Below are 12,707 nucleotides of genomic sequence, written 5' to 3' on the forward strand. Positions count from 1 at the left end.
CTCCCAATGGGGTCTAAACCCAAATAAATCTGTTTTACCCTGTTTAAAGCTTATACAGGGAAAACGCATACATTGTTCACCCTCTATAACACTTATAGAGAGAGATGCACAGTTGTTTGCCCCTCCTCCCCCCCTGGTATTAATACATACTCTGAGTTAATTAATAAGGAAAAAAGTGATTTTATTAAATACAGAAAATAGGATTTAAGTGGTTCCAAGTAGTAACAGACAGAACAAAGTAAGTCACCAAGTAAAATAAAATAAAATGCGCAAATCTATGTCTAATCAAACTGAATACAGATAATCTCACCCTCAGAGATGCTTCAGTAAGTTTTTTTTTTTTCTCAGGCTGGACACCTTCCAGGCCTGGGCATAATTCTTTCCCCTGGTACAGCTCTTGTTCCAGCTCAGGTGATAGCTAGGAGATTCTTCATGATGGCTCCTCTCTTCCACCCCTTTATATATCTTTTGCATAAGGCGGGAACCCTTTGTCCCTCTGGATTTCCACCCCCCTTCACTGGAAAAGCACCAGGTTAAAGATGGATTCCAGTTCAGGTGACATGATCACATGTCACTGCAAGACTTCATTGCTCACTTGCCAGCACACACACATACAGGAAGACTAACAGGTAAACACAGCCATCTGCAGACAATGGTCCTGGTTAATGGGAGTCATCAAGATTCCAAACCATCATTAATGGCCCACACTTTACATAATTACAATAGGCCCTCAGAGTTATATTTTATATTTCTAGTTTTAGATACAAGAGTGGTACATTTCTACAAATAGGATGATCACACTCAGTAGAGTATGAGCTTTGTAATGATACCTTACAAGAGATCTTTTGCACGAAGCATATCCCAGTTACATTATATTCACTTATTATCATGTTTTTATAAAACCATATAGATTGCACAACATCACAAGAATAATGTACTGAATAATACCAAAAGAAGAGAAGGCTTAAGAATTATGAGGAAATGAACTTTCTTTTACAGTAATAGAGAGAAGCGCATGATGCAGGAATAAAAAGTGGGAGGTTGAGTGGAGTTTAGTCACAGAGGTAAAATCTGATCAGTCTATGGGCCTAAGCATAACGTGGCTAACCTAAAAAAATAATCACATTTCAATTATAAATATTCCAGGAAATGTGACCCTGGTCCGTAGGTGCTAATAACGATGCAATAAGAAGTTGGCATAATACCTGTTAAATCAAATGGGTAACAAGTAATTGTCCAATAATCTAGTCCTTATACTTACTGGGTTTTTTTCTTACTATTTAAAAAAAAATCAGTAAACTCAAAAGAAATACCTTTGTTGCCATTTAAAAACATTTGCCAACAGTTACACATCTCAGATGCTGCAGTTTTCCCTTTACTTAGCAGAGGAAATAATTGCTGTACCTCAAATACCACTCTCTTAAGCTTGGTTACTGTTGCCTTTTTAATAGGGTGGTCTCTATATTTAGAGCGTCCTGTAGGTGTTAGAAAACATTTGTAACATTTTATGTGGGGGGAAGAAACAGATTATTTGAAATGTCCTTATTTTACTAATTTGTCTTTAATCAGTTTTCAAGGCATCAGCACAATTTTATATTTTACATTGTTTAGGCAAAGAAGAATAAAAAGAAAAAGGATAACCACCAACATTTTCCCTTCATTCTAGGAGGACGACATAGGTTTTGATGGCCCATTGTCGCCACAATACATCACTGAACAGCAAATGGTATTTTTTGAACATATCCCATTGAATGGAAAATCAAGAAGTATTCAAAAGTCAAGATTTTATAGTCTGCACAAAGGCAAGGTGTTACAATATCGGTAAATAGATGAACTCTTGCTATATTATTAGTATCAAAGAGCATTCAATATTTTCATGTTTTAATCATTTAAAAGAGCATTGCTAAATACTTTTTTTCATAGTTTGTATTTTATTAAAAATTTTTAAATACCATTTTAGGAACGTGGAAACATTGGGCAAAGAGCTGCCCTCAATCATACTTTGCAAATCTATTGGCTTCAATAGGGTTACCAGGGTATAACCAAGGGCAGATTTTAGCTGGATATAGATTTTTCTGTCAATTTTTACTTTTTCCATTCTGCAAAGGATGGGTCCAGTCTTGGTATACTGCAAGCAAAGCTTGCACTGAAGTCCAATAGATGCTCAGTGGCCTTCAGAAAGCCTTTCTTTGCCAGATGGCTAGCAGCAAACATTGCCCTCTAATTGTCCAATGGAGCAACGTCGGCAGCAAACAATCTAGGTAAAATGGCAGAATCATGAAGGAGAGTCATAAGTGGTGTTTACTAGGAGACCATTAAGACATTGGGAGTTCAATGGTAGTTTTATTTGATTTAAGACTGTAGTATCTAGCCCTTACATTTGTGTGTGTGTGTGTGTGTGTGTGTGTGTGTGTGTGTGTGTTTTAATGGAGCTTGGATTTATTGCAGCTTTTTATTTACTTCCTTCTTGTGTACACTAACATCATGTGTTAAATCAGCACACCACTGGTGTGAAGGGTTTTTAGAGATAGCTGAGAGCACATAAAGCTTCATTTTGGTCTAGTTCCTGTATTGTTTGTGGTTATTTTTGGCTTTAAATTTTGTAAATGAATGTAATGCTCATGAAAATGTCCTAATACTGCTCTGCCAGTTTACATCAACTCTGCTTCTCCAGCCCAGTGCCTCATTTGCATAGCAGCAGACAGTCATAACCTAATTGTGTGTTGACTTTGTGTTGAATATAAATGTCTGCTAGAGCGTTCAATATCATTAGAGACAGTTTTTCTGGCTAATGGGTTAAATCTTACCTTCTGATTGCTGTGTGAAGGACATTGTGGCAGTACTAGTGAACAGGCACTCACCTGACACAAACCGCCACCACTACAATTCTTTGCTTGTATCAGCAGACAGGCAAAGGGCTGCATAGGTAAAGACGCTAATCAACGGTGTCAATCAGCAGTTATGTTTTAAATATGCTTTGAGCTCTGCAGCAAACCAAGCTTCCCCACTCTACCCTTGCCAGCAGTCACCTGTCTTTCTTCAGAAATAACAGTAGAAATCATCAGTACAGCCTCTTTCACTCTTCTTTCCCTTTGCATCTGGATTGATTTTTTTTTTCAGCTGCAGCTTTCTGATGCACCAAGAATTTACTTCAAGCTTTGTCTACACTATGGACTTGATACAAAAAAATTCCTACCATTTCTAAGACCAGTTCAGCTGCAGTGGTGCTGGGACCACTGGGAACTCTAGTGTAAATGTTTCTCTGGCTCTGGCAGCATTTTTAGCACCATGTGTGTTAAAACAACATGGTGATTGAAAACAGCTACCATCGTAAGAGAGCCTCTGCGCTAAGTCCTCCAGAGGCAGGAACATAGTAGAAGAGGAACAGAGTGGCAGTGTCTGCTTTTGTGGTCCATGGGCTGGAATATCAACTTTAGAGGGGTTGCACTGAAGCTCCATAGCCTGCCTGCAGGTTAGGAAGTGAATTCTATCTCTGCTACCCGCACCCAACATTGTACACAGTCCAACTGTTCTGGCTTTGTGTTGGAGACAGACATGGGTAATTTCTACTCTACTGGACCTGACTAGCACCTTAATTCATGAAAGCATATCCATTCAGGAATGGTGTTTAAATATATGCTTGACTGTCTAAACTTATGCTTAAATCCTATTGAAGTCAATTGGATTTACCTATGTTCTTTAAGTACTGTTGTGAATAGGGTTGGACTTAAGCATGTGTAAATTCTTTAATTAGCTAATTGTCTAATGTAATAACAAATATATGCTTCCTGCCCATGTAGGCCAAGCGGATCAGCTACAATAGTCAATGTTTTCCATCATGAATATCCTCCACAATATTTATCCTCTGTCATCGTAGACGTTCTGGAGAGGTTTCCCTTTGAATCTAAAGATAAAAGCTACTTTATGGATAATACTTTAAGTATTTTGAAGGTGTCAAACACCACCAGAGTTAAGCTTCAGCTTGTTTCTGAATGTAAGTTACAGATATCATTGATTCTGTACAGTAATGAGGGTCCTTTTTTTGGAAAATAACCTCTTATATGACCTTTTACAAAAAAAAATCCCCATTCTAGCTGTCTGAATGTACACTATATTTAACCTGCAGATAAAGGAATTCACATTTCAGTGGGGTTAGTTCTCCAAAAGTGTAAAACTGAATTTCTTTTCTATTTCTCCATGGCTAGATATCTCAAATTCTTCTCTGAGTGCTTGTCTTTGCTTTGGCATGGCCTCTAGCATGGCCAGTACTGAGATAGTGTCAGTATGTGGTGTTGTGCCACAGATGTGGAAGGAGTTCCTTCTGACTTTGGACTTGACGTCACCCACCTAGGTGCCAGAATCAATGGTTCCATCTTCTGCGGTACCGAAGCAGAGGAGTACTTAGACTTAGACTGCACTCTATTCTTATCCCCATGCCTAATAGACTTCAGTGCCAACAATCTCCCCTGCTTCTTATGCCTCTTCTTAGGCACTGGTGATGGTAAAAGCTGTTGGGACTCAGACATGGTATGCACATGTGCATCACTCAAGAAGAACAAAAGTACATATACCAATTGCGGGGAAGGATAGCTCACTGGTTTGAGCATTGGCTTGCTAAGCCCAGGGTTGTGAGTTTATGGATCCAGGGCAAAATCAGTACATGGTCCTGCTAGTGAAGGCAGGGGGCCAGACTCAATAACCTTTCAGGGTCCCTTCCAGTTCTGTGAGATAGGTATATCTCCATATATTATTAATTATATTATAATTATTAAACAATGAAATCAGAACTGTTTTAACAAATTTGAGACAACTTTCTCTTGCTTCATTGTTAATTATTACTAAGAAATATTCATATATAATGCTTATATTACATAGTGTCCAAAGGTCCCATAGTGCTAGATGATATACAAACACATATGAAGATCTCTAAACCCTGACGATCTAAGGAGACAAGTGATATAAAAAGAGTGGAGGGAGAGAGTGTTGGAAGCACAAACGTGCTTAGAATTCTGAGTTGTTTGCAGACTTCCTCATTTTTCTTTCAGAGTAGCCAAATGAGCAATATTACAACCACCGTTAACATATTTTGAAAAGCCATTGTATTCTAAACCCCAATTTTCACTCCCTCTAAACACTTCCTTTGAGTCTGTAACTCCACATGTTTTTTTCTCAGCCTCAGGCTGAAACTGGAAATTTACAATCAGTTCAGATGAGCTGTCCTGGAGTTATACAAGCATGAAAAAAGTGTCCGGTTTTTTTATATAGATATATAATCTTTCAGTGGAATCTAGCTTGAACTCCACTCAAAATGGTTTGTTTGGTTGCTTGTTTGTTTGTTTTAAGAAATGCCATGGACTTAGTCATTTTTCCTCTGGGAAAACTATGACTTATTTAAAGAAATTTTATATACAAATAAATTATAAGCAATTGAAATGGTGCCACTGAAAGAGAGTGTATTGCCACCCTTAAACTTATTCCAGAAATGGTCATTTGTATCAATACTGAAAGCTGCAAATTCACCCACCCAAAAATGCCCTTCTGTAAACCTAGGGCTGGGATGCTGCCTCCTCCTGCTGTGCACAAAGCAGCTGCAAATCTGGCTCAAGCAACTACCTGAGGGTTACCTAAGTATCAAAATCCCATGTTAGAGTAGAGCTGAAGGTGCAGCTCTTATGTCATGGTAAGAGGAGGATCAGAGGATCAGAGCCTATGTTTAATAAAATGTATCGCAGTTATAACAAACACAAATGTTTAAAATGCAATATGAATTTTTATTTCTAAACTGTTACTTATGAGCATTCTTTGTTGTAATTATGAGCCAGATTCTGACACCATGATTCACACTGAATAATATGTTAATTTACATGTGGTCATACCAGTGAAGGAATAAGGTACTACTCAATTTTAGTAAGGGTGCCATAATCTGGTCCTAGATTTGCATACTAAAAATTATTGAACAGAAAATGTAATTATTCTGTTTTCTTAATTTAGATTATAATCGTTCGGTGAAGGTTGTTTCTTCACGTCTTAATGTATTTAAACCTTCTGATCTTGAGAAGACTGTGGTGATTCCTGGCTTTAGCAGCTTCCTGATTGTTGAAATTCTAGATGATCTGAATGCTTTGGCAGATGCTACCATGCCTGAGAGAGTGCCTTTCAACAAAAACTTTTCCTCAGGCATGTGGTTTGTGTATGACTTTGGCACTAAGAATGGAAGAAAATGGAAGATTATAGTAGACACCTGTAGATACTGGGTACGAGAGCTTGATAATCTACCACTGAATGCCATTAAATACCTGGATCTTACCCAAACCTTCAATTTTGGATTCAGAGTAACCCCTGTTAATCTAGGTGAGACGTTTTGAATTTTGTTTTATTTCTTGAGCTCTATAGTCTGAACACAAAACATTAAATAGCTATTAGGCTGGTTTGGTTGAATTTTACATGATAATGGCCAGATACTGATTTCAGTTACATGTAAATTTGGAGTAACTCCAATGAAGACGATGTTTTACATTTCAAGCCCCTGCCACTTGCTGGAATTATAAACTGAAATTATACATGGTTGTTTTTGGACAAAAGGAAATTTTTGAACCATATTCTACTTACCTTCACTCTCTCCTCACACCCAAAACCAGGCTCCTTAGTATGGCCATTGTAACATTTACAACATTTTGACAGATGGTTTCTCTTTGCACTCATAACTAGGTTAATTTTAAAACTTCAAACTTGCTATAGGTGACGGGTTTGGTCACAGAGACCCCCTTGGGACTGTCACCTGATGTGCTGAAATTACCTCTGAGCCTGTTTTCCCTGCCAGCTTGGGACTCCAGAACCCTGCCTTGTTGAGCCAGACACACTAGCCTGCTGCAGCACAGACACAAGGTCTGGGCCACACCCCCAAAGATGCAGGTGTTAAGTGAAAATAACTCTGCAGATTACTTGACTCCAGCACCCAGATACCCAACTCCCAATGGGATCCAAACCCCAAATAAATCCATTTTACTCTGTATAAAGCGTATAAAGCATAAACTCATAAATTGCCCGCCCTCTATAACACTGATAGAGAGAGATGCACAGCTGTTTGGGTTTACTAATAAACAAAAGTGATTTTATTAAGTATAAAAAGTAGGATTTAAGTGATTCCAAATAATAACAGACAGAACAAAGTAAGTTACCAAGTAAAATAAAGCAAAAACATTCAAGTCTAAGCCTAATACATTAAGAAACTGATTACGGGTAATATCTCACCCTCAGATGTTCCAATAAACTTCTTTCACAGATTAGACTTCTTCATAGTCTGGGCCCAATCCTTTCATCTGGTACAGTCCTGTTAGTTCCAGCAGACGTCTTAGGTGTTAACTGGGGGTTTTCTCATGACTGGCTCTCCCTTTGTCCTGCTCCACCCCCTTTTATAGCTTTGGCACAAAGTGGGACTCTTCTGTCTCTCTGGGTCCCCACCCCTCCTTCTAAATGGAAAAGTACCAGATTTAAGATGAATTTCATTATCAGCTGACATAGTCACATGTCCCTGTGAGACCTCATTCTTCATTACCCAAAGGCTGGCCCACATGTACCCAGAAAGGCATGCAGGTAAATAAACCATTTACAACCAATTGTCATAGTCAATGGGAGCCATCAAGATTATAAACCACCATTAATGACCTAAACTTTGCATATTTCTAGCTTCAGATACAAGAATGATACATGCATACAAATAGGATGAGCACACTCAGTAGATCATAAGCTTTGTAATGATACCTTACAAGAGACCTTTTGTATAAAGCATATTCCAGTTACATTGTATTCGCATTCATAAACATATTTTCATAAAGCATATGGAGTGCAACGTAACACTTTAGCCTTTAAGGCATGATCCAAATTTCATTAAGTCAGTGGGAGTCTTCCCATTGACTTCAGTGAACTTTGTATCTTGCCCTCTGTTCTTAGCAAAGACAAGTAGCTTTTGGCGTGCTTGGAAAAATACGGTTGAAGAAATTTAATGCAAAGGTGAAGCTGATTTTTTTCTTTTAAAATGTGTTTTCATTGATTTTTCAATTACATATAAGCACCAGAAGATACCCTGACTTTTGGACCCTACTTTTAAAATAGTTGGCCAAAAATAAATGTATGACTAAATCAAACCAATGGAATAAAATAATAACAGGAAAGAGAACAGGAAGTGCCAGGGGCCACAATGATTAAACACAATTTTTCATGTAAACAGTACAGTATGGGTACTTTTTCCACTTGTGTGTTAATCACCAGTGTCACTGGGCCAGGCTTCTCCCCACCTCCAAAATATATGTTGCCATGCCCATTGTCTTGCAAGGAGGCTTACTTTCTTAATAGAAGCCATCAAATAAGGAGAAAAACAATTTTAACTCAGTCCTTGCTTTCAGGTTTCTGCTCCACCTCTCTCAGGGCCCTCTGGCAGGTTCTCAGTTCTGAGCAGCCTCAGGGCTGTCTCCCTGAGCACCAACCCCCACTTTGTTCCAGGGGACCTACCAGGAGTTAGCTGTATTCCAGTGTGGCTCTCCCTCCCCAGGCACAGCCTGTGTCAATCAATCCCTCCTCTTCCTGCCCACTACCAACCCTTTATAAGTACTGAGTTGGCTCAGCCCTCTTTAACTGGCTACACTGAACTCACCTGCTTGGTCCAAGGGAGCTGGGCCTAGTCTATCCTCAGGGACTAACTGCTTTGTGACGCCCAGTAAGAATCAAAGAAAATTAAGCATTGGTGAGAGTGTTAGAAAATTAGTGTCAGTACTTTAGGACTTGTTCCTGCACATGAAGTAGCTTCAGTCACGTGAAGAGTCTCCTTGACTTCAGTGAGTGTCCTCACATAAGTCAAGTTTCTCACATGTGTAAATGTTTGCAGGGTCAAGACATTTAAAAAGATAACTATCAGAATCCCCGGTATAGATCTCTCCCATATATGCCAAAGTAAGTGAATGTAGTTGCATGGATGTATTTGATAGCAGAATTTGACCCTAAATCTGCATTTCAATCCCAGGTTGAAAACTTTAACCATATGATAGTGTTGTTGATGATGTACAAAATAAAGAGCAGCTCAGTACCTAGGCAAGGATTTTGCATCCTAAATTAGGGGTACATAACACTTCATACACATCCGGTGGGATTTTCCAAAGCACTCAGAGAGATATAAATACAGGTCCCACTGGAAATTTAATGAGACTTGTGCTTCTAAATTCCTTAGGCACTTTTGAAAATCCCATCATAGTGCAATATACTAGCAGACTATATTAGCACAGGATGGTCAAATTTCAAAGTGATGCAGAGTTCTTCTTCCTTTTAACACACACACACACACACACACACACACACTGCATTGATGGATTAATGTTGGTAAGCTTTGTGGCAGAATTCTGTTTTAACAAAGAAATGGAATGAAGAATGATTGTTTGGAAAACAACAGGATGCATGATATTCTAAGCAAAAGAGGTGGCATGGAAAAAGGTACAAAGGCCAAGGTGGGTGAGGCATACCAAAGCTGCATTGCTGAGGGTAACAATATTGGTGAGAAATGAGAGCTGAGATACAGGCCAGCATAGAATTGTGCAGAGCACTGAGAATGAGGGCGAGAAGCTAGATTGTGAGAGCATGTCTGATTCAAAGACAACGGGAGTGATGTGATCGAGTGGTGAGACGGGAAAATGATTTTAACAGCGGCACAGACTGGAAAGAGTGGGATAAGATGAGATGCAGGAAGGCCAGAGAGAAAAAACTCAGGAAATTCTCAGATATGGTTCCCACAAAAATCTGCACTCATCTGTATAAAGACACATTACAGTAACAGGTCAACTAACCTGTTCGGCCAAACTAAGAAGCGACTACTAACATTGAGGGGGAGGGCATTCAGAGCTGTGAGTAGGAGATAACTCTTCCCTGTTCACTCCATATGGACACACATCTTTTCCCTTTGAGTGGAGCATTAGATGGCAACTCTGAGTTCAAACTTTGAGTCTTGTGCTTAATTGTTCCTCACTTGAGTTTTTCCTATAGTAAGGGAGCACGTGGCTCCAAGTAATTATGATCTTCATTTCTGTGTTTGATTTCACAGCCTATCCAATCTTTCACATGCCACTAATGAAGCTAGCAGTTGGAAATCCATCTCTATTCAAAGTGAAGACAAATGATTACTGGGATGACACTGATAGTTACACGATGGAATTCTCTGTTACTAACAATTTTTACAAACAAGTAAGAGCAGACAAGTAGTGAGTAACATACTGGCTCCTACAATAGTATCTTTCATTTTTTATTTAGCAGAATTATGATAAAGGGGGGGCAGAGCAGATGATTATACATTGAGAGAATTTACACTTATGTAAAAAGAACAGGAGTACTTGTGGCACCTTAGAGACTAACAAATTTATTAGTCTCTAAGGTGCCACAAGTACTCCTGTTCTTTTTGCAGATACAGACTAACACGGCTGCTACTCTGAAACCTACACTTATGTAGTGACTGGGTCATGTAGAATATCTTTGTTAAAGGACTTTGCTATGAAACATTTTCAACATTTGATCAACATTTTGTGAATATCTATTGCCCGTTGACCCTCAGTCCTTGTGTAAAGTTCTCATACATGTCACTGCGAGTTCCATCTATGGAATGAGTATGGCTCAAGAATCTATCTATCTAGTATATATAATGTAAAATTACTTCCAAGGGCCATATTCCTTTTCACTTGTTTCTGTTCTCCCTCACATCTCTACCCTCAGTGTAATTTGTTATGCATTCATATTATTCATTATCAATGCAGTTTATTTTCTAACTTCCTCAGGGCAGAGACCTTGTTATTCTAGTTGTCTGCATGTGGGTCTACATGAGCGTATTGCCTATGAGGTGTAAAAAATTAATGGAGATCAGAATGTAGGCTTTGGAGCTGATTAATATTAGTGTGAATGCCCCATGGGGAAGTGACACTGCCATGCCAGAACATGGAAATCTTAGATTAATGATGGGAGAGTTACCCACCAGGTTTCACCTTGACAGTCTCTTTTTTTCCTTTCAGTGTGTTTGGTGTTGGGGTAAAGTCAATGTTTGTCAGGTAATATGGAGCAACTCAGGGAAAAATTACCCCTTTGTAAAGTTTTTCTTTTTATTCTTTCACACACACACCCTTCCATTGCTGTGGGCTCTTTCACAAGCATGACACAAGCACATAAAAATAAAATCAGCACTAGTGAAATAATGACTTGTCTACACAAGTTCATATGCTATATGTACCCACATTAATTCTGTTAATCAGAACATCCCCTCTTATCATGTCATAATCCTTAATTCACCCCCTTCCCCAAAGTATCCTGGTTTTAAAAAAAATGGCCTTTACATTATGACCAGAAAATTAACAAGTGTGGGCTGTGGTAGATTAAGTGGAAGAGTGAATTCCTGAGTCAAGGACACCTCACAGAGCATGTCCTGCCATCCCCTCCCCCACCCTTCCCCTTCCCATCTAAAACAGGTAGGTTGAGTACCCTGCTGATCACAACCATAGTCCTATTACATGTAGAGAGAGGCAGCTGTTGTGGTAATTAAGCATATAAATTTATCACAATTGTGAGCTGAACTTTGAGAAGTGAGTGCAAGTTCATAAACGGTCACAATAAGCTATACAAATATTGATGGGAAAGGTGCAGAAGGGAGACAGACTGAATTAGTCCAAACAAAAAGGCCTACTGATCTAAGTCAGGGACTTTATTAAGATCATGCTTGGTATCCAAGAGAAGTGTGGGACCAGAAATCAATGAACCAAAATCGATGTCGGAAATTAGTCCTATTGGACAAAATAATGAAGAGATGGGCTATTTCACCTATCATCCCTTTTGGGGTTCTTCAAAAAAATAAGATTTGGGGAGGGAATTCAGATGGATGGAAGTGAACACAATAATTGCTGACTGCATAATTGTAACTGTAATTGCACAATTTCCTGGTGCAACTACTGGAGGAACCAACCAGGGCCGTTCTCCTCTTGACCTGCTGCTTACAAACGGAAGAATTGGTAAGAGAAGTAGAAGCAGGTGGCAACCTGGGCATCAGTGACCATGAGATGGTTGAGTTCAGGATCCTCACAAAAGGAAGAAAGGAGAGTAGCAAAATACAGACCTGGACTTCTAAAAAGCAGACTTTGACTCCCTTAGGGAACTGATGGGCAGGATCCCCTGGGAGGCTAATATGGGGGAGAAAGGAATCCAGGAAAGCTGGCTGTATTTTAAAGAAGCCTTATTGAGGTTGCAGGAACAAACCATCCCGATGTGCAGAAAGAAAAGCAAATATGGCAGGCGACCAGCTTGGTTTAACAGTGAAATCTTCGGTGAGCTTAAACACAAGAAGAAAGCTTACAAGAAGTGGAAACTTAGACAGATGACTATGGAGGAATATAAAACTATTGGTCGAGCATTCAGGGGTGTAATCAGGAAGGCCAAAACACAATTGGAGTTGCAGCTAGCAAGGAATGTGAAGGATAACAAGAAGGGTTTCTATAGGTATGTTAGCAACAAGAAAAAGGTCAGAGAAAGTGTGGGACCCTTAATGAATGGGGGAGGCAACCTAGTGACAGATGATGTGGAAAAAGCTGAAGTACTAAATGATATTTTTGCCTCGGTCTTCACAGACAAGGTCAGCTACCAGACTGCTGCACTGGGCAATACAGTATGGGGAGGAAGTGAGCAGCCCTCAGTGG

The 12,707-nt window shown here is 39.3% G+C and overlaps 1 protein-coding gene across 1 annotated transcript in view; it reads left to right on the forward strand.

Annotated features, from left to right (window-relative positions):
- CATSPERB (cation channel sperm associated auxiliary subunit beta) overlaps nucleotides 1-12,707 on the forward strand; it is an 84,624-nt gene that overhangs the window by 40,849 nt on the left and 31,068 nt on the right. Inside the window, exons 16-19 of the mRNA XM_034767932.1 lie at nucleotides 1,667-1,821; nucleotides 3,801-3,994; nucleotides 5,992-6,351; nucleotides 10,085-10,224. Coding sequence (XP_034623823.1) covers nucleotides 1,667-1,821; nucleotides 3,801-3,994; nucleotides 5,992-6,351; nucleotides 10,085-10,224 — 849 coding nt within the window. The remainder of the gene's footprint in view (nucleotides 1-1,666; nucleotides 1,822-3,800; nucleotides 3,995-5,991; nucleotides 6,352-10,084; nucleotides 10,225-12,707) is intronic.

The sequence above is a fragment of the Trachemys scripta genome, chromosome 4 (genome assembly GCF_013100865.1).
Source record: "Trachemys scripta elegans isolate TJP31775 chromosome 4, CAS_Tse_1.0, whole genome shotgun sequence".
NCBI classification, from domain to species: domain Eukaryota; kingdom Metazoa; phylum Chordata; order Testudines; family Emydidae; genus Trachemys; species Trachemys scripta.